This window comes from Mirounga angustirostris, unplaced genomic scaffold (genome assembly GCF_029215605.1).
Source record: "Mirounga angustirostris isolate CCGP_5_RB_7025 unplaced genomic scaffold, mMirAng1.0.hap1 SCAF_1, whole genome shotgun sequence".
Classification (NCBI taxonomy): Eukaryota; Metazoa; Chordata; class Mammalia; order Carnivora; family Phocidae; genus Mirounga; species Mirounga angustirostris.
In genome coordinates, this window is record NW_026991709.1 from 111,822,910 (window position 1) to 111,847,458 (window position 24,549).

At 42.8% G+C, this 24,549-nt stretch overlaps 1 protein-coding gene across 1 annotated transcript in view; it reads left to right on the plus strand.

Annotated features, from left to right (window-relative positions):
* The window catches only part of WWTR1 (WW domain containing transcription regulator 1), a 135,661-nt gene that overhangs the window by 59,316 nt on the left and 51,796 nt on the right, over positions 1-24,549 (plus strand). Inside the window, exon 3 of the mRNA XM_045903573.2 lies at positions 20,083-20,219. Coding sequence (XP_045759529.1) covers positions 20,083-20,219 — 137 coding nt within the window. The remainder of the gene's footprint in view (positions 1-20,082; positions 20,220-24,549) is intronic.

The following is a 24,549-nucleotide window of genomic DNA, read 5'->3' on the forward strand; positions in this document are numbered from 1 at the left end:
CAAGATACATACCATAATTTCTTAGTATCATCTAATACCCAGTACGTACTCAAATTTTTTCAATTATCCCAGGTGTGATTTTTTTTTTACACTGGTTTGTTCAAACGAAATATTGTGCACTATATATTTTTTTAGATTTATTTATCCATTTTAGAGAGAGAGAGCAGGGGAGAGGAGCAAAGGGAGAGGGAGAGGGAGAGAGGAGAGAGACTCAGACTCCATGCTGAGCACAGGGCTCCGGGTGGGGCTTGATCCCACAACCGGAGACCACGACCTGAGACCACCACCCAAGTGGAAACCAAGAGTAGGTTGCTCAGCCAACTGCACCACACAGGCACCCCTATTGTGCACTGTTTTTTTAAAAAACAAAGTAAAAAATTAAACCTAATCCTATTCCTTGTAGACACCTTAGGCTAACTCTTACGCTTCTGCTAGGTGGTAACTATACCCCTTTTTCTTTTATAGAAATTACTTTTAAAAATTGAAGTAATTTCTCTTACTTTTTTTTTTTTTTAAGATTTTATTTATTTGACAGAGAGAGAGAGAGAGCGAGAGTGGGAGAGGGAGAAGCAGGCTTCCTGTGGAGCAGGGAGCCCGATGCGGGGCTTGATCCCAGGACCCTGGGATCTTGACTGGAGCCGAAGGCAGACGCTAAACGACTGAGCCACCCAGGCACCCTTCTTAATTACTTTTTTAAAAAGATTTTATTTATTTAAGGGTGGGGAAGAGAGAGAGCACAAGCGGGGTTTGGGGCAGAGGGAGAGAGACAAGCAGACTCCCTACTGATCGGGGCCGCAATCCCAGGACCCCGAGATCATGACCTGAGCTGAAGTCAGATGCTTCATCAGACTGAGCCACCCAAGCACCCCTCTCTTAATTACTTTAAAAAAAAATAGGTGTAATTTTTGTAGAAAAGTATACAGATCCTAAGTGTAGTGCTTGATGAATTTTTACAAATTTTTACACCAGCAGCTTTCAAGAAACAGGACATACTCAGTTCCAAGAAACACCCTTCCTGTTCTCTTCCAGACCCCCCTGTCACCCCCTGAAAGTGCCAGTCTCCTGATGTCCAGTGTCATAGTTTGGTTTCGTTTGCCTGTTAAATCACCTCTACTTCCCTGAAAAATGGAGCATGAATTAGAGAAGCCATAAAAGATGCATATATTTTAGTTAGGAGTTATGAAAGCCCGCCTTCAATCAAAGATATTTTAAATGATATACTGTATATATTTTCACACAAAATAATTCCCATAACAATATTTTACATAATAGTTTCCTTCAGTTGGTTCCCGGATGGGATTTCATCCAAAACCCTAAAGGTTAAGTTATCAATAGAACTCAAAGGGCATTTTGTTTCCATTTGTGTAAGTCGTTTAATGTTTTTTAAGTCCACGCATATGTTAACAATGGAGGCGGTCAGTTACAGGGGAGCTTAGCAAGACATTCTTAGAGTTCTCAGTTGTGAGCAGTGTCAAGGCAAATTCAGGAAAAGAGCAACTCTCTTCACTGAAGGAAATTATTTTAATTAGTAACTCTCAAAGGATAATAAACAGTCAAATAATTCTGAAATCTGGCTTTGGGACAAGTCATTACAATGAGCATGCAGTTAAAAAAAAGAAAGAAAACTACAATGAAGGCATGTATAATCAATTAAATGCAAGTAACTACATTATGAGGGCTTCATGACAATTTTATGGTACATTAACAATGTGGAAAAGCATGCATCCTGCATTCTAGTAAGAAAGTCCACGGATGGTGCAGTGTGTGCCAGTCTCCTGACCGGACGTTGGTGTTCATGGTCTTCTAGACTCCAGGCTGTTGGGCCCTGCAGCTGCTAATAGGTAACTTTCTAATGGGTTGAAATGGACGGGGAGAGATGGAGGCCCGCTGGTTTGTAGTGTCTGTCAAGTGATAGTGATGTTTTCTTAGATCACTGGGATGCCCCATGTAAATCGGGTCCCGTGGGTCCTACCTGCTGCCTCAGCATCTGAGTGTGACTTTGCTCTGTGTGCCTGGAGTTTTTTAAGTGGGGATAGGAATTTACCTTCACTGGGGTGGTTTTCAGTGTGGCATGCCCTAGTGACATGAGTTGCGAAGTGACTTGCTAAAGTTAGAAAGTGAGATTGAACAGCTGGGTTGATGGCCGGGTACTAGGTTCCCACCAGTTGTTTCAAGGGGATGGAGAGGAGCCACCCTGAGTGCTTTGCTGCAGCTGTGACCCTGAGCCAAGGGAAACTACATTTTGAAAGCACTCTAAGAATAGACACCCAGAAGCTCCCAATTTGAAAGTAAGGAGGAAGGTTAACAGCTTCTGGGTGCAAACAACTCCGTTTACTTTTTAAACACAGAAGTTTAGTTTTAAGCTTCCATTTATGGGAATGCATACATATATGTATATATGTATATATTTTCTTTTTTTTTTTTAAAGATTTTATTTATTTATTCATGAGAGACAGAGAGAGAGAGAGAGAGAGAGAGGCAGAGGGAGGAGCAGGCTCCCAAGGAGCTCGGGAGCCCGATGTGGGACTCGATACCAGGACCCTGAGATCATGACCTGAGCCGAAGGCAGACGCTTAACCATCTGAGCCACCCAGGCACCCATATATGTATATATTTTCATATATAAAAGCTTGAAATTAAACTTGTGTTAAACACACACACACACACTTGTCTGTATCCATGCGAGTATATGCCTTTGTCTTCATCTCTAATCTCTGTGACTCTGATTTGGATAAACTTTGTCATTAGGATGTTTGGAATCAGGGCTTCATAGCAACACACTAGCAATCGCCCAGTGACTCTTTGTAGGAACTGCCTGGAGTTTTTCACTTTTGGTCATTTGGGTATAAAAATACTGCTGTGATGTCTGAAGCATATTGTGTGTGTTCAGACTGTGCTGCTGAACCGAATTGCAAGTGTGCCTGCAGTAAATACCACAAATGGTATATTCCATTTCCTAAAATGTATTCTACAGCATGTTAATAAATTAAAAAAAAAAGATTACACCTAAAATAAATCAGAGAAGTGTTGGATTAAGCTTATTCAAATCCAGGGCCTTTTATAATGATGCACGTAATGTGAATTTTAGGAGGGAAATAGAACATTCAGTGTTTCCCAGACTTAATTGGTAACAACTGTTGGGTGCGGGTGTGGGGGACGATGATCTTCTAGGACTAAAATCCTGTGGAACACACTTGAGGCAACCCTGCCCATAACCCTATCTCCTCACAGACAGTGTGACTGAGCCCGAAAGCCTTCTTACCTGAGAAGTAGGTTTGAGGTTGAAGTGCCAGATGATGTCCTTCCATGCAGTGATGAGGTGGGCAGATTCAAGTGTCTTTCCCCCTAATTACCTCACAGTGACTTAGTACCCACTACCCCAGTGTAGTACACACTTTCACCTTTTAGTCAAAATAATTGTTGTATTATTGGAATTTATATTAGAAGAAACATTTCATTTGGGTTAGGGGTTACATTCATTTAAAATGACTTTCTGAGAAAAGATTCATGTTTGCATAGTCACACACATAATAAATATGATGGTAATACAGAAGTGCAGGAAAATGTACAAATGTTAGTTATCATATAATGTCAGAAAGGATAGAGACCTTTTAGTACCTGAAATGTAATCAAGAAGAAAATGATAGAAACTTGACTTTTTGCGACTATCTAAATGAACTATATTTTCTTCATTTGCTCCAAAATGTTCCTTTGAACATTTTTTTTCAACATCTTCCTACAAAAGGAGGCTAAGCCAGGCAAGTGAGCTTTCGTCTGAGAAATTCTGATAAAATTACTGTATGTGTTGAATTATAGTCATAGTCAATTATAAAGACTAGTAACCTAACATTGTAGAATGAACACTTTTATGGAACATCAACCCTATTCAAATATTTTTCCCAGTAATCAACATTAATAAAAACTAAGGACAAGTCAGATTGAAGCTGTTATTGGCAGAGACTGGTTTCTGAAGGAACAGACTTTACAGGAGGTAGGCCCTTTAAAATCATGCCGCACCCGCCTCCCCGGCCCAGCTCTGGCTCAGCTTTCCAGCAGTGCTCATGGCAGGTGCATTCAGCTGCTACCTTTGCATCTCCAAATCTGTCTTCAGGGTCCATTTACCTCTTCCTTTTAAGTCCATTTACCTCTTCCTTTTAGCAGAGAGTTTGGCTTCTGCTTTGTATTTGGTTTAGGTTTTTATTTTTATTTTTTTAAATATTTATTTGAGAGAGAGAGTGAATGAGAGCGCACAAGCAGAGGTAGCAACAGGCCGAGGGAGAAGCAGGCTCCCCGCCGAGCAGGGAGCCTCACTCAGCGCTCGATTCTGGGACTCCAGGATCATGACCTGGGCCGAAGGCAGACGTTTCACTGATTGAGCCACCCAGGTGCCCCGGTTTATGTTTTTAAAGTAGTATTTGTATTTCTTCCTCTCCTTTCACCCTAGCATCAACTCCAGGATCACATGGAGCTAATTGTTTTACTGTCACGAGAATCCCTTTCCTTGACAGGAAGGGCCTGATTAAAACCAGGCAGTTAAAAGGTCAGCTTGGCAGGCAAGTTTGCACACGACGGTACGTGACTCGAGGGCTTCAGGAGGGACGAGGAGGATGGTGGTGTGTTATTGAAGCAAGAGGGGGATGAATCTATCTTGCGGGGCCCTTTCCTCCAAAGGACTGAGTCTGCAGGAGATGTGCTTCCAGGACAGAGTCAAGCTCACAGCAGCACTGACTGTCCTTACTCTCTTTTCTTTCCTTCCTAATGTTCTGACTTAATCCACGTCAGCCTTTTTGCTTCACAAGGCATGTTGTGAAAAAAGCCCCAGACCCAACCATGAGAACGAGATTGGCCTCTCTAGTGTACCTTATAGAACCTCAAGGAATTTGTTAAGTCATTTAACGTCTCTCAACTCAGTTTCTGGGTCTTAAAAATGGAAATGAATAAATCTGTTATGTAAAGATCAAAATAAGATAATTTTTGAAGCTCGTAAATGCTATATAAATGTCAGTTGTTACCATCGGACATTATTATTGCCATCATTGTGAATATTATGAGGTATGGCTAGTATGAATTATTTTCATGACTATCAGTATTAATGAATATGAATACCAGTTCATTCATTCATTCCACACACATTTATCGAGTGTCTATTATATGCCAGAGGTGGTGTACTTTCAGGGCCCATGGTGGGTGGCACCTGATAGAGGCTCAGTCGGTTTGCTGAATGGAATAGGGATGAACTAATCATTTTCATCTGTTCTAGAAGATGTTGTAGCACTCTCTAGCATTCATGTCCCGGAAGGCGGGGGAGGGGGAGCAAGTTAAGAACAAATCTTCTGGGATGAGCTTTTTGAATATTTTGTAGATAAAGATATATCAGATAGGCATAAGATTCATTTGATACAGACACTGAGAAGTAAAATGCTTTGCTAAAGGAAGCCCATTAGATACATTCATCCATTCCTTTCTTTTTTTCGTCATTTATTCCATGAGTAGTTTTTTAATTCTCTGCTGTGTTGTCAGACCTTCTACACTCATTATTCCACAGGGGGAACTACTGAGAAGTTGAAGGCATATTTAAAGTCTCCATCAATTTCAGTGGCATTTTAAGAAGCCTTGTGGAAAGGAAGAATCTAAATGTATCCTGTAAAGAAAATTACATTTCCTCTGACAATATAGTGATGTGTATCCTGCTCGTGCCTTGCAGAGTTCCTCTCCAAGTCAATGGGCAATTGCGTAAAGGGTTTGAAGGCAGGAAGTGCCTTGCAGTGGGATGCGAAGGAGGCTTGTGGTTGGTCATTAAACTAAATTTAAACCCTTATTTGGAGTGAATGTATAATCAACATGGGGCTTAAAAATGAAAAATACAGCCGCAAGGGTAAGTTTCTTCCTTTAAAAAAAAAAAAGGAAACATTCAGGAATCACAAGAAGAAAACAAACAGTTATGTGAGTTATGCATTCTCTTTCATAAGAACAACCAAAGATCTTTTCATCCTAATCTTTCTAGGTATAACAAATGCCTCTCCCCTCTGAGTTAGGTAGATGCAGCTGGGAGTCTCCAAAGCAGACAGGTGCTGGATGTAAGGTGCCTCAGATTGTCCTGTGAAGTGTAGATGGTGCTCAGGATGATAGGGCCCGCTTGATCTGCCCAAGGAGAGAGCCGCTCCCGTCTGTTGTCATCTCATTCAGCTTCTCTCCCTTGCTCAGACACCTGCCAGAGACAGCCCTAAAATATTGCTTAATTATAGAATGTTCGTTGATCCTCTTTATCCCTTCCTTCTACTGCCTTCCCCCCCTCTCTTGTGCCACTCTCTGGTTCAGAGCCTTTAGGCTAAGCACTCATGGGAGTATTCCGATGGCGCCTTTTCCAACTCACAGTTAAGGGACTGACAGGATTTTCAACCCTGCACTCTTAGCTGCGGAATTATTCTCAGAGGCTGTAATTAGCAGTTGTAGTTTCAAATGTGGAATGCCACATTATTTTTAAAGCAGGAGGTGAGTTCATTTGGGGGGAGGATGGCTTTTCTCATTCCCTTTTTCTGATTGAAGAAAATGATGCTTATTGTCTAAAATGTAGAAAATGCAAAGAAATCTAAAGATTTGAATAAAGCCTGCTTTCCCCTCATTCATATGTACATATATTAACCAAAAGGGGATCATGTTCACATAGCAATGTATTGTGAACATCTTTCCATTTAAACAAATACAGATCTATGTCATTTATGATGTCTGTTCGGTGTTCTATTATCTGACTGAACCATAATTTATTTAACCACTTACTGCATTTAAGATACAAACACAACTACAGTGGGCATCTCTGCTCATACATTTTGCATACTTTCTGTATTGATTTGGAGTTATGTTTGTGATTAACAGGGACATGAAAGGAGATTGCTTATTTATCTCTAACATTAAAGAAATCTGAGGTAAGGCAGTCAAGTGCTGGTTTGGTGGCTCCACAGGCATTTATCTTTTTTCTACTTTTTTTGTCCTTACTGTATGGCTTTCATTCCTCATGTTTCAAAAGGGCTGCTATAGCTCTGGCCATCATGTTCACATTCCAAGCTGGAGGAAAGAGCAAGGTGGGAAGCAGAAGAGTCTCTCTCTTCCATTTGAAGAACTTCCCCAGGGTTCCACTTAGCACTTCTGTTTGTTGTCTAGAACTTAGTCTCATGATACCTAGCACCTGGAAGAAGGGGCAAGCAGATACTCAGAGGCAGGCAGCCACCTCTGCCCTATCTATCACATTGTTTCCTTGGTATAAACTTTGTGGAAGTGGAATTGCCCTATCAGAGCTTTTTCAAGGAACTTGTTACATATTGACCAACTGCCCTCCAGAAAGGTGGTACCAGTTTAAGTGTAGTAATATGCGAGGGTGACCTTTAGTGAGGCTGTGGTTCTTTTGTAAGCATTTTATGGACATGTTAAAAGGTATTTTCCTGGGGCTCCTGAGTGGCGCAGTCAGTTAAGCATCCAACTCTTGGTTTCGGTTCAGGTCATGATCTTGGGGTCCTGGGATCGAGCCCCCATCGGGCTCCATGCTCAGCATGGAGTCTGCTTGAGATTCTCTCTTTCTGTCCCTCCCGCTTGTGCTGTCTGTCTTTCTAAAATAAATAAATCTTTAAAAAAGAAATAAAAGGTATTTTCCTGAAGCTGTGTTTTTTCTTTTGTTTAAATCACACATTCTGCAGAGGGCGATATGCAGATTTTTGGTATATTTACAATTTTTTCTTCAAAATGTATTATCTGTATAAGTAGACCATTTATTCCAAATATTGGAAGGACATTTGCCTGAGAACTTAAATGTTTTTCACATGTATTTCCTCAACTTCTAACTTACTTGTAGGTTGAATTAATAAACTAACCAAACTAAGGTGGCTCTCCCTGTTTGAAAAATCTCCTGGCCAGTTTAAGTAAAAAGCATAGTGAAAAAGCTGCGCTGCCCAAGTCAGTGTTTAAACATAAATGTTTGATTTCATTTATGCTGTGGTGGTGGCCATGAGCAGCTCAGAAAATAAAGGACTCATCTGCCTCTGGTTTTCTTCTCTTGGGTGGGGTCAATTCTCTCCTTCAGTGAGAGGATATTAAGGGTCACCATTATTGCCAAATTGTTACTGCTTTTGTTTAGATGTTACCAAATCTAGTGTCACTTTGTTTTTTGATTTGGTTATTCAGACTGGTTACCAAAGCTTTTTTCCCATCTTTTTTTTTTTTTTTTAAGATTTTATTTAACAGAGAGAGACACAGCCAGAGAGGGAACACAAGCAGGGGGAGTGGGAGAGGGAGAAGCAGACTCCCCGCTGAGCAGGGAGCCCGATGCGGGGCTTGATCCCAGCACCCTGGGATCATGACCTGAGCCGAAGGCAGCTGCTTAACCGACTGAGCCACCCAGGTGCCCCAGATGTTTATTTTATATGAGAAATAATGCCAGCTACTTTAGTGGGGTTTGGATGGGGAAATAAATCATGAAAAATTGAAACAGATACAGGTTTCTGTTCTTTGTTAAGTAAAAATTAAAGCAATAGTCTATTTTTTTATTAAACCTCCACCTGTGGGTACAAGGTTAACTCTATCTGGAGTTTGCATAAACATGTTTTGTATAAAACTGTAGTACGTTTTAGGCTAAATTTGTTTTTCCATTTGTGGAGTCATAGAAGCTTCAGGTCTTCTTGCATTTCTATAACTGATCTGTACCTATATTTTGGGGTGAACCGTGGGGGGTGAATGATTGTCACCTTGTAAATGATTACAAAACTAAATTGGCCTAAAATTTCCTGAGCGTTACTGTTAGGAAAAAATGGAAAGCCATCAGATATTACTTTTCTAGTGTTCGATCTTATCTTGCTTTTCACTTCAAGCTAAAGTCCATGGGCAGAAAGTCTTGTGTGCTGACATGGGATGCCCATCACCACCGGAAGTGCCTCCCTGACGAAGACACTACAGCACTGTTAGCTCTGGCTTTTTCTTACACTGGATCTGAGAGTTGATATTGTTACAATACAAAGCAAACAAACAAACAAAGAAAAACCGAACCAAAACAAAGGTGGAGGAACCACCCGAGGCCTGGGGGTTAACTAGTTCTTTTGTCTTTTGAAAATATTTTTTCTCTAAATCAGTTATTAGCCACTGTTTTGTGAAATCAAATATATCTATAGTTTTTAGAGTGAATTGATGTTCACTATTATTTCCCCCATTTTCTTGGGTTCATTGTACCATAGTGTGTTTGCTGATGTTTGTGCATTTGAATTCCTCAGATCCCTTTCAACCATTGGGATAGATTTTCATAAGGGATAAAGGGGGAATTAATATGTATAGTGTCATGGGGCACCTGGGTGGCTCAGTTGGTTAAGTGACCGACTCTTGGTTTCGGCTCCAGTCGTGATCTCGTGGGTCGTGGGATTGAGTTCTGAGCCATGTTCTGCCCCTCACGTGCATGTGCGCTCTCTTTCAAATAAATAAATCTTAAAAAAAAAAAAATATTTAGAGTGCCATCTCTGTCTGGCACTGTGCAGGTGCTTTATTTTTGTTATTTGATGGACTATTCAAAACAACCTCATGAAATGGATATTTTTATGCCCATTTTACAGTGGAGGACACTGAGGCCTGGAGATGCTAGGTGAAATTACAGTGTTCCCTTAGCTGTTTAATAGCAGAGGCAAAGTTCAAGAATACCATGGAATGTTCTGCCTCATTTGGGTGATATTTTCAACCAAAGATGCCAAGAAATACATGTGAAAGGATATGTGGGCTGAGTATTTTTTTTTTTTAATTTTTATTTATTTGACAGAGAGAGAGAGCACAAGTAGGTAGAACGGCAGGCAGAGGGTGAGGGAGAAGCAGACTCCCCGCTGAGCAGGGAGCCCAATGTAGGGTTCGATCCCAGCACCCTGGTATCATGACCTCAGCTGAAGGCAGCTGAGGTGGTTAACCGACTGAACCACCCAGGCGCCCCCGTGGGCTGGGTTTAAAACACGAAACCTAAGTAGTGTTGCCCGGTGATTTTCTAGGTCTCCAGTGGTCCTCTCCCCTCCCTGCCTCTGAAGCTTAGCTCAATCTCTTTTAATGCCTCAGTTTTTGTCTTCCATCCTCCAAATCATTTCTTGCAAAACTGGGACGCTGGCTCTGAAAAGCACTCCAGTGTTTCTCCAGATGGGGGTGGGGTCCAGGCCAGTCTCTTCTCCTGTGCCAGCTGGGTCATGTCTCCCAAGCACATGCACCCAGTGGCTCCGATGACCGGAGCCCAGTGTGGCTCATCCTCTTCTCAGAACTTAGAAAAACAAAACCAACACAAAGGAATTGAATCTCTGCCTGAATAGAAGTGAAGCTAGACGAATCCAGAAGAATTTTTGGTTTTGAAGAGGCTTCAAGTGACATTTAATTCAGTTGTCCCCATTAGAAAGAAGAGAAAGGAGGGCATCTGCAGTTCAGCTGAGCTGTTTTCTGTCCAGAGTGGCTTCGGAGCAGGCAAGCGGTCCATCATCTGAGACACTGGAAGAACAACTGGAAAAACAACACGTTGAAACATGTGCTGGGCACGGAGAGCCTGGAAAAACAATTTTCAAAGTATTTTAGTATTTAAAGTAACTCAGTGGCTTAAAAACAAACTTAAAAAATGATTGCGAGATTAAAGCTGCTCCCCAGATGTCAGACCCAGCTGATATGGGGAGCGTATCGAACACATAGCTATCAAGACAGAATGTCAGGCTCTGGACCATTTGTAATAACAATAAAAACAGGATTTGTGCTCTGTTAACCTCCACACCATTCCTTATTTCTTGGCCACTACCTCCCCGCCAATTTGATTGCCAGCTCCTAGGGCCCACACTGGATCGTCTGCTGATAGGTCCATGTTGGTGCGGAAGATGACAAGGCACTTAGGGCTGTATGCCTGTTTAAGTGGCACGAATTCGACACTACACGCAAATCCCAACATAAGTATTTGGGGACAGCATCACTTCATCTGGAGCTTGGCTGTAGAAATAGTACCATGTCTTAACCCTGGAGGGAAGTGGCTGTATTGGACTTTTCCTGAAAGTACACAAAGCCTAGTTAGACTGCACATCATGTGCCATTTAAAGGATTTTCAGTTGTTCCTTTCACCACACCCCACATTTCCACATTCTCCAAAACTGATTCTGGGAACTGAGTCCCCATGGAAGTCCCTGTTGTAAGCGCTTGTCGAATGAATAAATGGATGAACGCATTCCACTGCCTGTTGATAATTCTAGAATTCACCATTCATAAAGAACCTTGTCCTTTCTCCACTTCTCATTCCCACCCCGTTTTTGTTTGTGAAAAGGGGGAAAGTGGGAAAATATACTTGGTATCTGGATATAAAACATAGTGAAATAAACTCTTACATTGTCGTTTGGTTTCCACAGGAGAAATTTAGCGTGATTTGTAAATCTTTTAAGAGCAGTATTGATCCTGGGGCGCCTGGGTGGCACAGTCATTAAGCGTCTGCCTTCAGCTCGGGTCATGATCCCAGGGTCCTGGGATCGAGCCCCGCATCAGGCTCCCTGCTCGGTGGGAAGCCTGCTTCTCCCTCTCCCACTCGCCCTGCTTGTGTTCCCTCTCTTGCTGTGTCTCTCTCTCTCTGTCAAATAAATAAATAAATAAATAAAATCTTAAAAAAAAAAAAAAAAAAGGAGCACTATTGATCCTGACATGAGAAGAGGCAAAAATGCTAAGTGTTGATAATAAAATCGCAGAGAAGCCAAACCTTAATAGGGCTCTTGGCCTATGGCAAACAAGCAAACAAAATCCCAGTCCTTCTCTTTTTCTTCTTGCTTTTTTAGGGCACAGGAAAAATAAGGTTAAGGAAGAGTTTGGTTCGGGGCGCCTGGGTGGCTCAGTCGGTTAAGCGTCTGCCTTCGGCTCAGGTCGTGATCCCAGGGTCCTGGGATCGAGCCCCGCATCGGGCTCCCTGCTCGGCGGGGAGCCTACTTCTCCCTCTGCCTGCCACTTCTCCTGCTTGTGCTCTCTCTCTCTCTCTGACAAATAAATAAAAAATAAAATCTTAAAAACACAAAAAAGGGAAGCGTTTGGTTCAGTTTGCAGAGGTGAAGGCAGGTTTGCCCGTGTTGGGCGATGTCGGGGTACCTCTAACACAGTGGCTCACCGTCTGAGGTGAGGTGGCTGTGTCCCACCCTGGGCCTGTGTTGCTGAGTCACTGGCTTCCCAAAGTGGTTTTCTCCGGGAGGGACACATTCATCGTGTCCCCTTCCCCCCCCACCCTGGCAGCAGTGCTCTGCAGGAACGTAAGCCCCCATGGGAACTGTGGATGTGACAGCCTCGAGTGGGCTCACACTGCACTGTGGGGCTGACGGCAGCGCTCCTTGACTCCACTCCTGCCCCGACGGAGCGGGTTTGGGACCGAGTCTGCAGAAAAGGCGGCAGTGCTCGCTCGGTGGAGAGGATTTGAGGAGATAGATGGCCGCAGCTGGCTGCAACGGAAGTGCTAGAGGACCTCGTGCTGCCACGGCCACCGCTGCTGCTAATTTAAACAAGGGGAGGCTTCTTGGCACGGCCGTGATGGAAGTCGAGGATTAGAGCCTGGTAGTTAAAAATACAATCCCTGCCATTCATTCAGAATTCCAGAGGACTCAGAAATGTTGTTGAATTGGCAAGTGAATGGTGGAGACCGGAAACATGCACCAAAATAATGCTTCTGGTCTTGTGTCATCTTTTATTAGAGGATCCTAAAAAACCCCCTATTTATATATGAGTTATTATGCCTGTGTCATAGACTGCAGCGATGTTTGATGAGCTGCCTAAGTGAAAATCTGACCAGAACCTTTCAACTCTAAATTCCTTGTGCTTTCAAAGAAGGATGAGCTTTCTCATGAGGCACACTTCCATTATGTGAACAGTCACCTTTATTGTATGGCATGAGGGTGTCTTTATGGCTTTGGGATTTAATCTGGGAGTGATACAAATGCTTCGCCAATGGATATGTCAGCGATGTACCTTTGCAGCCTAACTTTTTCCCTCTTTGTATCTTTTATTCTAATGCGTTGGACCAGCAAGCGATGGTACTGTTCAGGATTTGGGCAGAACAGAAAAAGAATTGTAACCGACTACAGTGTTACGAAAGCTGCTTTGTAAAGGCAAAGAATCACCGATTAGGGTGACAGTAGGAAGGATGAAAACCTGGGAAGGAGTTGGGTGGCTTTGGAAATGAAATAAAACATCTGTTCAGCCAGGTGAAATGCCAGCACTTTATTTCCGATTGTCAGTGTGTTGTAGTTCAGAAGCCTACTCCCCGTTATCCAACTGGACTGATAGGGTTGAGCATCGGGGAACAGCTTACTGGGTGGCTACTAATCAGGTTGAGTTGCCAGTTGAGAAGTGGGCTGTGAGCTGTCCCGCAGTGGGGCTCAGGGGCTCACATGTGATCAGTTTCCACTACGTTCTGGTTTTAGGGGACAGCAGAGGAAGTAACTTGGAGAGAATGTACATCTGGGCCTGGGAGAATTAGTAAGTGTGCACGCCCAGCTGTCTTTGTTCTCATTGTTAAGATCCACCTCTGGTGTCCCTCGGAAGAGCTAAGTGCCACTGGCAAAAAAACAAAAGGCACCACTCAAAGAAATGCAAGATATGAGTAAGATATGATGTGTCATTTCCTAGGCCTCGAAATTTAAATAAGAACACACTGCCAGCATGTTGAATGTAATTGAGACACAGGCAGCATTTATTCCCGAAATACAACAAAAAAGTAAACCAGTGTTTTGCCTCTTTGTATTTTTAATTCTAACTGGGGAATGTTTTCAGAACTTTAATGTGAGTCTCGGACAAGTCTTCTTGCCATCTGGCACAGGATTAAGTATTGGCATAGAGTTTGTTGTCTGCTGACAATGGATCAAACTCACTTGGCAAGCCCCCTCTGGGAAATTATCAACCTCACGCAAATCTGTTTCAATTTCCATTTTTAACACTGATGGGTTTAATTGGACTGGTTCACCACAACAAGTTGCAAAGTTCATTTAGCACTTTTTAAGCAAATAATCCTCAGTGTATGTACATTTGTGATCACATTAAAGAGGGTGGTGAATTGGTCTGGTAAATCAGAAAACATTTTAGTGTCTTGGTTAAGTGTCTGCCTTCGGCTCAGGTCATGATCCCGGGGTCCTGGGATCGAGTCCTGCGTCGGGTTCCCTGATCAGCCTCTCCCTCTGCCTGCCGCTTCCCCTGCTTGTGTGCTCTCTCTCTCTGTCAAATAAATAAAAATCTTAAAAAAAAAAAATAAAAAAAGACAGTTTACTTATGCCCTAAATTGGGTTTGTGAATATTATGGGGGTTGCAAGGGTATTGTTTTGCAAATGCTTACTATGTACAGAGCACTTTGCTATATGCCCCATAGGGTCATTTCTGTCATCGAAAGAGCTTATGTTCCACTGGAAGAGAAATATTAGCACCCCCCAAAAAGAGAGAGTGAAGGGAGAACTTGAAGAGAGCCTGGGATTGTCATGGGACTGGAACCAAGTGGCACTGAATGTGAATTAAGTTTTGAATCAGTCGGCCTTGGTTTTATAACCCCAGGCTGCCTTTAAATTCCCATTTCATTGGTGTGGTTCTCTTTAACTGCCTAGCTCGTTTGTGGTGGAAAAGAAGAGGCCGGTTGGAGGCTACTTCTAAGTCCCGTCCTAACAGCTCTGTTGCTGGCAGCGAGCCCTGAGTAATGTCTGACGCTAATGTGAAACTCGAATATATTAAAGCAGTGAGGGTGGAGAGGAGGGGGAGTAAAATGGCAAAACACTTATATTGAAAGATGAAATCTTTGCCCGTAGAAATAGGCGAGCCGCTTACGTTGCTAAGAACTCTAAATTTTTTCAAAAGCAAGCACTCAGAATCATTTCTATTTTTATATCTTTGTATGCTTCCAGCAATACAAAATGTATTACATAGACCTTCTCTATTTCAGAAAGTCTTTGTTGTGTGGCTTCCTTCCATAAAGTTAGTGTAATAGGTCATGGGCTGGAGGATAAATTCATCCAAAAACGCCAGGCCTTTTCCTGGGCTGTAAGAAGCCGGTGGGTTCTATTTTTACAGATAAGATTTTATCTCTGCTTTTAACGGTTCTGCTGCTAGTCAGGGTTTTATATTTACAAAATGCTTTTTATTTTTATACCTGCCTAGCGCATTGTGCGCAGTAGGTGTACAGTTCATGCTGGTGAGTAAACTTGAACCCATGTTGTCAGCCTTGGGCTTGCGGTGGCCTTCCATACATTCACTGCTGGGGAGGTGAGCTTGGGAAGCCCTGGGAACTGGTCGTGAAATCTGCACGTGACTTTGGCTGTCATTATTTTCCCTGCACAGACCCATTTTACCCTTGCAACAAGAAACCGGTGCGTTTGTTAGCTTCTTTTACTCCTATCTCGTGGATCTGGGTGCTGAGACCAGGATGGGTGAAGTGGCTTGTCCAACAAGGTCACATAGGATCAGAGGTAACATTAAAACTCAGACATGTGTGGGCACCTGGGTGGCTCAGTCGGCTAAGCATTGCCTTCGGCTCAGGTCATGATCTCTGGGTCCTGGGATCAAGCCCCGCGTCAGTCTCCCTGCTCAGTGGGGAGCCTGCTTCTGCCTCTCCCTCTGCCACTCCCCCTGGCCATACTTGCTCTCTCTGTCAAATAAATAAATACGATCTTTAAACAACAACAACAACAAAAAACCCTCAGGTATGTGTGACGCAAGACTTTGAACTTCCCAGAACACGCAGTGTCGCACCAGTAGGTTGTGTGTCTGGAAGATGCCGATGTGAGTAGTACTTTTATTTCACAGGCAGACCAAGGACCCACGGCTGACTTGGATCCCAGCTGTCCTTGGGATATGAGTCTAGAGGTGGGATGGAGAGCGGATTGTCAGAAGGGGTGGGGGAAGGGACGAAGGTTGGAGGAAAACCAGAAAGACTGGAGGAGGGGAAGCCTGGAGGCCCTTGTGCTCATGCTTCAAGGTGAAAGGTCACGCAGGAGGCTGGAGGGGAGGAAATAGGAACTAAGTTAATGATCCCCTGGAGGCTAATGGGAGGGACCAGGTGGAGAGGGGCGGAGACCTGGAGGGTGGCGAGAGACCAGGAGGGGGGCGAGGCTGCCTTCTCTTCCGCTCATTTCAACGACTTTTCAACCTCACAGAATTTCCCGAGTAAATAAAATGGCTTTCTAAATCCATTCTCTATTGAAGAACATATTAATTCAAGAAGGAAAAATTATTTCACACAACAGTTTTTCAGCCAAACATCTTAGAGAAGTGTCGACCTTTCCTGCCGCTGAGCGAAAGCTGCAGTTCCTAAACAGCTGAAGCTCTTTTCCGACCTGGACACTTCTCTGAGCGGAGGCTCCCGATGTGGCTGGAGGTGAGGAGTTGGTTTGTTCTTTCTGCGACTGTGGAATGAGACAGTCTGGGAAATGGTGGTCAAGGGGCCGCCAAAGAAAGAGAAGACCATTCCCATTATCTTTGTTACAGGCACCCGGGGTCTCCCTGTGAAACCCTTGGAAGCTTTTTTTTTTTTAATGTTTTTTTTAAATTTTTTTATTTTTAGCCCAGGAAAGAGGCCTTTTGGTGTCAAGAAAAGTTTTCCTTTTCCTTCGGAACTGGTGTTCTTTTTCCTTATAAACAACATGGGGCCAGGTGATTGATTCCATTTCCTTAGTTCTTTCTTTGCCCCACGACAGTGACAAGCCCAGTCTACAGTTTATCTTCAATCACATTTTAGTACCCTGTGACCTGCATGACCATGCATCATTTTCCTTTTTGTCATGTTGTATCTTCCTGAGTATTTTGGTTTTTACTGCTTATGAAAACAACACATAGTCACCGTTAAAAACCTGGGAAGTACAAGAGAGTTTTGATAAGAAAAAAAAACACACCAGTGGACCTATTCATGTATCACCGTCAATAGTTTGTTATCTTCTTTCCTTTTTTGTTCCATTTTCTAATACGAGAATGGTACAGCATATGTATTCGTCAAACACACATACGTAGGCAGGTTGAACACACACACACACACACACACACACACACATAAATTTTCAGGAGAGAGGAGACGTTTAGAAACAGCAGAGACATTGGGTTGAGGTAAGACTCGGCAGCAAGGGAGTGAAATCGGGGAAGAGGTGGGAGCAGCAGGGCAGTGGGGATTCATCCAGCTCAACTGCGGGTCCTGGCAGACAACAAGGTTACACTGAGAAATCCGAGAAAGGAAATGAGTCAGTAACTCGGAGGGAGTGGAGATGAGACAGCAGTGTGAAAGAGCCAGTGGTTCAGCCTGCCTTCGGGAACGGGGCGACAGCCGCGAAATGATTTGAACAATAGCAGAATGTAGCTTTCAAATGCAATCACGAGCGATGTATCAAGTTCTTGTGAGCAATGCTCTTGCTTTTGGCATTCAGACTGGGAGCCACCCTGGACATCCCAGGAGCCGAGCGTTAGAGCAAAGCTGCTGTCGGGTCGACGGGTGGGTGTGCAGAGGCTGGGAATTCCAGTGGCTTTCTGCTCAGAGTTGTTTCTGAGCAATGAGAACTGCTCACTTAAGACTCCCTCTTGTACTCTAGTCTTTGGGGAATACCGTGAGTGACACTTTTAATTAACAAATCTGCTGGGAACAAAACTGCTTTCAAAGCGTTGGCTGGGCATGGGCTTTGAAGGGTGGGCCGAGGAGGCTCCCACGGTCCTGGGGGAGTTCTAGGACTTGGAAGCCGCGGCTGAGTTGTACCTCTTTGGGGCCAGACTTCTCTGAGATGGGGCCAGAGGGTCCTCCCAGAACGCCCCAGCACTCTGTTCTGGGGGATGGAGGCTAGCCAGCTGTGGCGACGTCCTTAGGCAAGCTGGGCTCCCTTACCACTTGGGGTGCGGGCCTCTCTGCTCTCCCCAGATTCAGGGGGCCACAGCCCACTGGTTCAGAATGAGAGCGGAGAGTGGGGACCAGCATTTGGGAACGCATTGCCCCGGCCCCTGTGTCCTTTCTACCACTGACCAGTAGCTGTGTGTCGGACCCCAGCAGACGTGCATCACTCTCTCACTGCAGCGGTGCTCTTGCTGCTTCTGCCGAAGCATCGAGATCCATGGTATCAGAGGGTCTGAGAAAGGCTCGTGAAAGAGAGGATTCCTTTCCTTCCGGTACCATGTGAAAAGTATGTAGGACAGACCTCCCTAGGAAAAACATGTTTTAATAATGTAGGTCCTGAAGGAATGTTAGTCAAAGGGTTTCTTAGCTCTAATTACTTTGCTAAAAGGGAGTTTACTTAACTCTGACATCCTCATCAATTGGTTCCTGACTCTGAAGGACGATGACAAATCCCCTGAGGCTGGTGATGAGTTTCCACTTGACCAGAAGTTGACAAAAGGATTTTATGAAAGCTTTCAACAGAATTATAATCGTTAAACTGAAGGTGTAACTAAGACCATTGTTCCTTTCTTTTTCAACTTTTTGTGCTTAAGTAAGTGATTGTCATCTCTTTAGTTCAGTCTTTCCCCCCTATTTGTGTTTTTCTGAACAGGACAGTCTTGGTTTTAACATTTTTATTCTTCCCCGTTCATTTTGGATTATGTTTTGAAGACTCTTGATAGCTCTTACTGTATGGAAACGCAACAGTTAAACTTAATTACGCTTCCTTTACCAAGCCTTTTTTTTTTTTTTTTAAATCACACTCATTTAAAGGCCTTCTTGGGAAAACATCCAAGTTTTCACTCAAGGCAGTGGATGAGTTCCCCATGCAATAACTTGCTGTCTAGGATAAAGAAATGCGAAGAAGTTTAGCAGCGGCAGCATTCAAATGCGAGGAAACAGATGCAAAAGAAAAGAAAAATACAACTCCAGCGAGGGAGATTGCACTGATTTAGGATTAAATTAAATGATAGTGGTTTGCTATGCTAAAGATTCAAAGGGAGCCATTGTTGTTCAAAATTAAGGTGTGTTTAACTGAAAGAACAATCATGCTCTCCTTTTCTTATGGATCTAGAAGGGTCTGTAGTGTGTGGGGGTTGACAGCGACAATTACTTTGGGAGAGGCAAACCTAGTTGCAAGGCTTAGAACAAAAGGCTGACATTTAGTTTCTGCCATCAGAGTTTGTTGTCTTTGATAACTATAGAGAGAACTCCGATACAGTTCGTAAAACAAAGTTACGGCACCAGATGATTATGCTCATCTTTAAAAGAAAAATAAAAGAAAATCTCAGAAAAGAGTTTATGGCATGGGGTACGTAAAGCACCAGGAATGACTTATGATGTAGTTTGGGAGGAGGCAGACAAAGCTGGAGGTCCTGTCCATCTTTCTAAGGACATGTGGAAACTCTGGACAGAAGCTTATGTTGGGCCAGTTTCTCTGAGATTAAGTCACAATAACAAATACTGGAAGTTGTGTATGACCAAAAGTCTAATCATGTCTTTTGCCCTCAGAAACCTTCATGCCTTGACATTTGGGTTTCTCCATAATCTATCTTCCTACGCTTAATTCCTGCTACTCTGTATACTCTAGCTACACAGTTGTTAACCTTGCTGAGTCGAACATAAGCTTCTTGAGGGTTTTCTGTATTACCTGTGTGGACCTTACAGTGCCTTCCTTGCTCTTAGTAAGAGCTCAGTCATGTCATGTTTACGAGGTTGGTTTCAAGAGCCCTGTCTTTGGCTGAGACCGGCAGATGTGTCCTCGTTATGTCAGTTATATGATCCGGGGAGCGTAGGAGGGTTGGCCGGGCAGGAGAGCAGGGTCCTGCTTTGGGAGAGGAGTTCCTGCCATGGCATCCCAGTGATTGAATGGCAGGGAAGCATCTGAGGAGCTGGGGAGTCAAGGCTCCTTGGCTGGGAGGAGATACACTGGTGGGGCAGAAAACCTTTAAGAGGGGTTTTTGCATCTAGGGGTGGCTGGGACAACTAAGTCATGTGCTTGTATTCAGAGAGTCCCTGCTGGGGCCCTTGGATGGAGGGGTATGTGGGCAAGGGTGACCTTGGATGAAAACAAACAGTGTGTCAGCCATGTGTAAGCAGATCGGGAAGAGCCAGCGCCAGCGTCGTTTAACTGTTATTGGTGATGGTGATAATGATAATCATGCTGACAATTAAAAAGATAATTATTTTCCTTCTTTCAGTCACATAGAAAAAATCACCACATGGCAAGACCCTAGGAAGGCGATGAATCAGCCTCTGAATCCTATGAACCTCCACCCTGCGGCCACTTCCACCCCAGCACCCCAGAGGTCCATGGCCGTGTCTCAGCCGAATCTCGGTAAGCCCAAAGCATCCACTTGGAGCTGAATGAACAGGTGTTTAACCCAGAGGCTCTGGAGCTCAGAAGCAGCTCTGGTTGTCTCGGTGTCGACTTGTGCACCCAGATAGTTCTTGAGTTCTTGGGGTGCATTACCCTTCTGCCACCTTTGCCTTTTCTCATGGCGTCCTTGCTACCAGTTCACATTATTGCTACCTATACACAATACTGCTACCTAGGTTCACACTGTGGTTCCAGCATCTCCTTCAGTTGCCTCAGTTGGAGTGTTTTTAAAAAATCACTTAGGCCTCCTCTCTTCATCCAGGCTAAGGCAAGTACACACCTCCATTCTGTGAATTGGGTTCCTGAAGACTGCCAAAGGTGCAGATCTGATCTCAAATCCCTTTCTCTCCTTCTTTTATTATTATTATTTTGCATAATGTGTGATTGACACCAGGCCAAGTGCTTTCATGCCTTATCTCATTCAGCTCACAACAACCCTACAAGAAGTGTGATAGCATTCCCATTTTACAGATGAGGAAGCTTTCCCAAGGTCATACAGCTTGTGGATAGCAGAGTTTGGAGTTTGAACTGAGGCTGCTGTGGTTTAGAAGGCATTCAGCCTTTACCTAATCTGCAGGGGGCTTCTCAAGATACCTGCCCCAGGACAATGCAGCTTACTCTTCACCTCATTTAGAATGTTTAAGTGTGATTTTAGAATTGAGAAAAGATTATTTTCTGCTAATTGCCTTTACTAAAGAAGAACTGAAATTCTGCCCACTAGAGATGATCTGATGTGAATTAATACACTGCAACAATGTAAGTAATCAGCTTCTATTGTAGTCATTCCCCCTGGACTCCCCTTCCAAAGGCTAAGAATAAAGGGTACTTTTAAAGTTTTACAAAAGACGGTGCCGTTTTCAGATAACATTTCCATTTAAGATCAGATATCCAGATACTGCTTTATACACAGAATAGTTACTTTTAGAGTGAAAAGAATCTCCTGTTGGATTTTTCAGGAATGAACAGGGTAAAAATGGAAGCATTATTCCCAGACACCTTCCCTCACTCTGTGACTTAGCCAAAGTGAGTATGAACTCAAGTAAACCCGAGTCAGCTTCAAGTAAATATATTGTCTGTTCTTCCAGGAAGTCTCTGGATCTACCATTTTAAAGCTTGCAGATGTAAAATATATCCAGAAGCAAACAACTTGGAATAACTTCTGTTGTGTCCCATATCTAACAGGCAGATCAAGGAAAATGGTACCAATGCTTCTACCAGAGTGGTAAACCGAAACTTCCCATGACTCATTTGTCCCAAATATATAAGAGCTCAAATAGAAAGCAGTTGCAAGCTTAGTAAAGAAACCACAAATTAGGTAGCATTAGATGAGTTCAAGGTTTCTTTTAGCCATTTAATTTTCATTAAAAATTCTGAAGACTGATTATTATTATTATTATTTTTAAAGATTTTATTTATTTATTTGAGACAGAATGAGAGAGAGAGAGAGAGCACATGAGAGGGGGGAGGGTCAGAGGGAGAAGCAGGCTCCCTGCCGAGCAGGGAGCCCAATGCGGGACTCGATCCAGGGACTCCAGGATCATGACCTGAGCCGAAGGCAGTCGCTTAACCAACTGAGCCACCCAGGCGCCCCTGAAGACTGATTATTAAAGTATTAACTTTTATTTTATAATCCATTATAATTGGAAAAAAAGTCTTCATGGACTTCGTTAAAAAATGCAAACACTTCTTCGAAGCGTTGTTCAAAAAGTAAGTTTTTGCTGGATCCGCATTCCTGGAGTTCTCTAGTGCTTCCGGTCGGGGATGCGTATCTTCCCTTGAATGCTAGCATCCTCGACCTACTGTTCTGCACCTCTCCCCTTCTGCTTTGGTATCTGTACGTACAGAGCTGCCTTATTCTTGTAAAAGATTTCCTAATCGTCTCAACATAGTGATATGCCATGATTAGTGTATTTAACTGGCAACCCCCATCGGATGGATATTTAGGTTGTTACTAGTGTGTTGCTAGTATACACAATACTGGAATGAATATCCTTGTTTATGCAGTACTTGCCTTCATTTTTAAAAGTTGTGCAGCAAGTACAAAGTGGACTAATTAAATTAAAAGGAACTTGAGTGCTTGAAACTTAACACTGAAGGCACATGTGAGTCGGCCTGTGCACAGGGCCGCCCCCTTCCCTGCAAAAGCACAATTATTGGTAAAGTGTAGCTAAAGAATTTGGAATCTGAATGTTGGTACCATGTTTACCTGTTGCTGAGTTATACTTTCCAGATTTCTAATAAGTCAAAGCAGTCAATTTCTCAAGGCACATTCCGGGTTTTTTCCTAACACTGTTTGAATATTTGTCCATTACAAAAAGTGTTCCTAGCCTATAGAGAATCACAGATGTGTCCCAAGGATAGACAGGTCACAATGCCAAGTGAGCACCAAAGACTGGGGCTAATTTAGAAAGTCACAATGTGGTCCTAATAAGGAGTGATTTATTCAGAATATGTTATTTCAGGCTCCATAGCTCTACCGTAGTTTATACTCTTATTATCAATTTTTAAAACTATAAAAAGCAGGTCCTTCTACTTCTTCAATCTGAATTTTGGTCTTTTCAATAGAATATGGCTAACGACTAAGTGAACTTAAGTGGTATGTCTCCTTTACAGGGAGATGTTTAGGTACAGGTGAAAATGTCCAAATGCAGTTAATATTATCATTATAGTATATAATATATATGTAATATTGCTATAACATCTGTTATTATTATAAGATGATAAAATTAGTACCTTTAAATAGCTAATGTATATGTTTCTAGAGCTGTGATATAATCTATGATATTGCTAAATACATTCAGAAGTAAATCTTTTTTTGGGGGGGATTCTATGTTTCACTGTAGGTTAGGTTCATGGATTTGGGAATCAGACTGTCAGAATTTGAAACCTGGCTTTGCCCATTACCAGCGTTGATGACCCTGTTAAGTTACTTAATTTTGCCTTAGTTTCCTTATATGTAAAATGAAGATTATTATTATAGTATGAAGAGATTATATGAGCTTATATATGTAAAGAGCATAGATCTGGTGCCTGGCACATAACAAGCTATAATTGTTTTATTCTTATTATTGACATTATTCTTTGTGGAAAGAAAAGTTTTATGTTTTCTTTTTCTTTTTTTTTTTTTTTTAAGATTTTATTTATTTATTTGACAGAGAGAGACACAGCGAGAGAGGGAACACAAATGAGGGGAGTGGGAGAGGGAGAAGCAGGCTTCCTGCCAAGCAGGAGCTCGATGCGGGGCTCATTCCCAGGACCCTGGGATCATGACCTGAGCCGAAGGCAGACGCTTAATGACTGAGCCACCCAGGCGCCCTGAAAAGTTTTATATTTTATTCAGTGTTAGATTTGAAGATAATTTCATTGTTCATCCTAAAAGCTCTCAAGAAAAAAAAGATTTATTTTGGGCGAGTTAGAGCGCAAAGTGCTTTAAATTAGGAACACTGTGTTTATTACTTTCAGTGAGTATAGCGCCCCCTGGTGGAAATATTTCAGCGCGTGCACCCCGCTTCCCCCCCCCAGAAGCTTATCAGTGAATACCTTATTTTTTCAGTGGATCTATTCCTGAAATGTAGCTTGTAAGTCAAATCATATTTTAATTGGCAGAGAAGAGACCTACTCTTAAAGGTGTCCTTAAGTGAGTGACTTGTAAAAATGGAGTAAACTTTTGTCAGGCTGCATCAGTATCCAGTGAAAAGCCATCTGTGTAAGATGGCAGATTTGTTGTGTATCTAAACTCACTAATTTTTCAAATGCCTAAGTAAAATGAGATAGACTCTGCAGGGGAAAAAATGAAAAAAAAATTTTTTTTTAAATTTTTATTTCAAATAACATCTCTGGCTTGGTCTAGTTTTTAACTGAGATTTTTGCTTTTGTATTTGCCAAATCAGGTTTTCTGTCAGGTTTTATCCTACTTGATTCTGTCTGAGCAGATTGGTGACCTTTGTGTCTCAGTCTCTAGAGATGCCCAGTGAATGGAAGAAGAAAGGAAGACCTTGGAGAACATCAGAGAGTTAAGAGGAGAGATGATCTCTGGGTGGAAGCCATATTGCTTGGGGCTGACAACTTGCTTAGAGTCCTCGATTTTATGTAACAGTGAAGGGGGAAAATGACTGTACATGTGAAAGTTGATTTTTTTTCAAACCGGGTAAGACCTTGTATCTTTTAAGTGGGTTCTTGTCTCATTAATCCCCATTAATACCCACTGGATTTTTTTGAAGGAGGGGGGAAATGAAACAAATGGGGAGAAAAGGACTCTACACAGGCCCTATTCTAATATATAGGACAG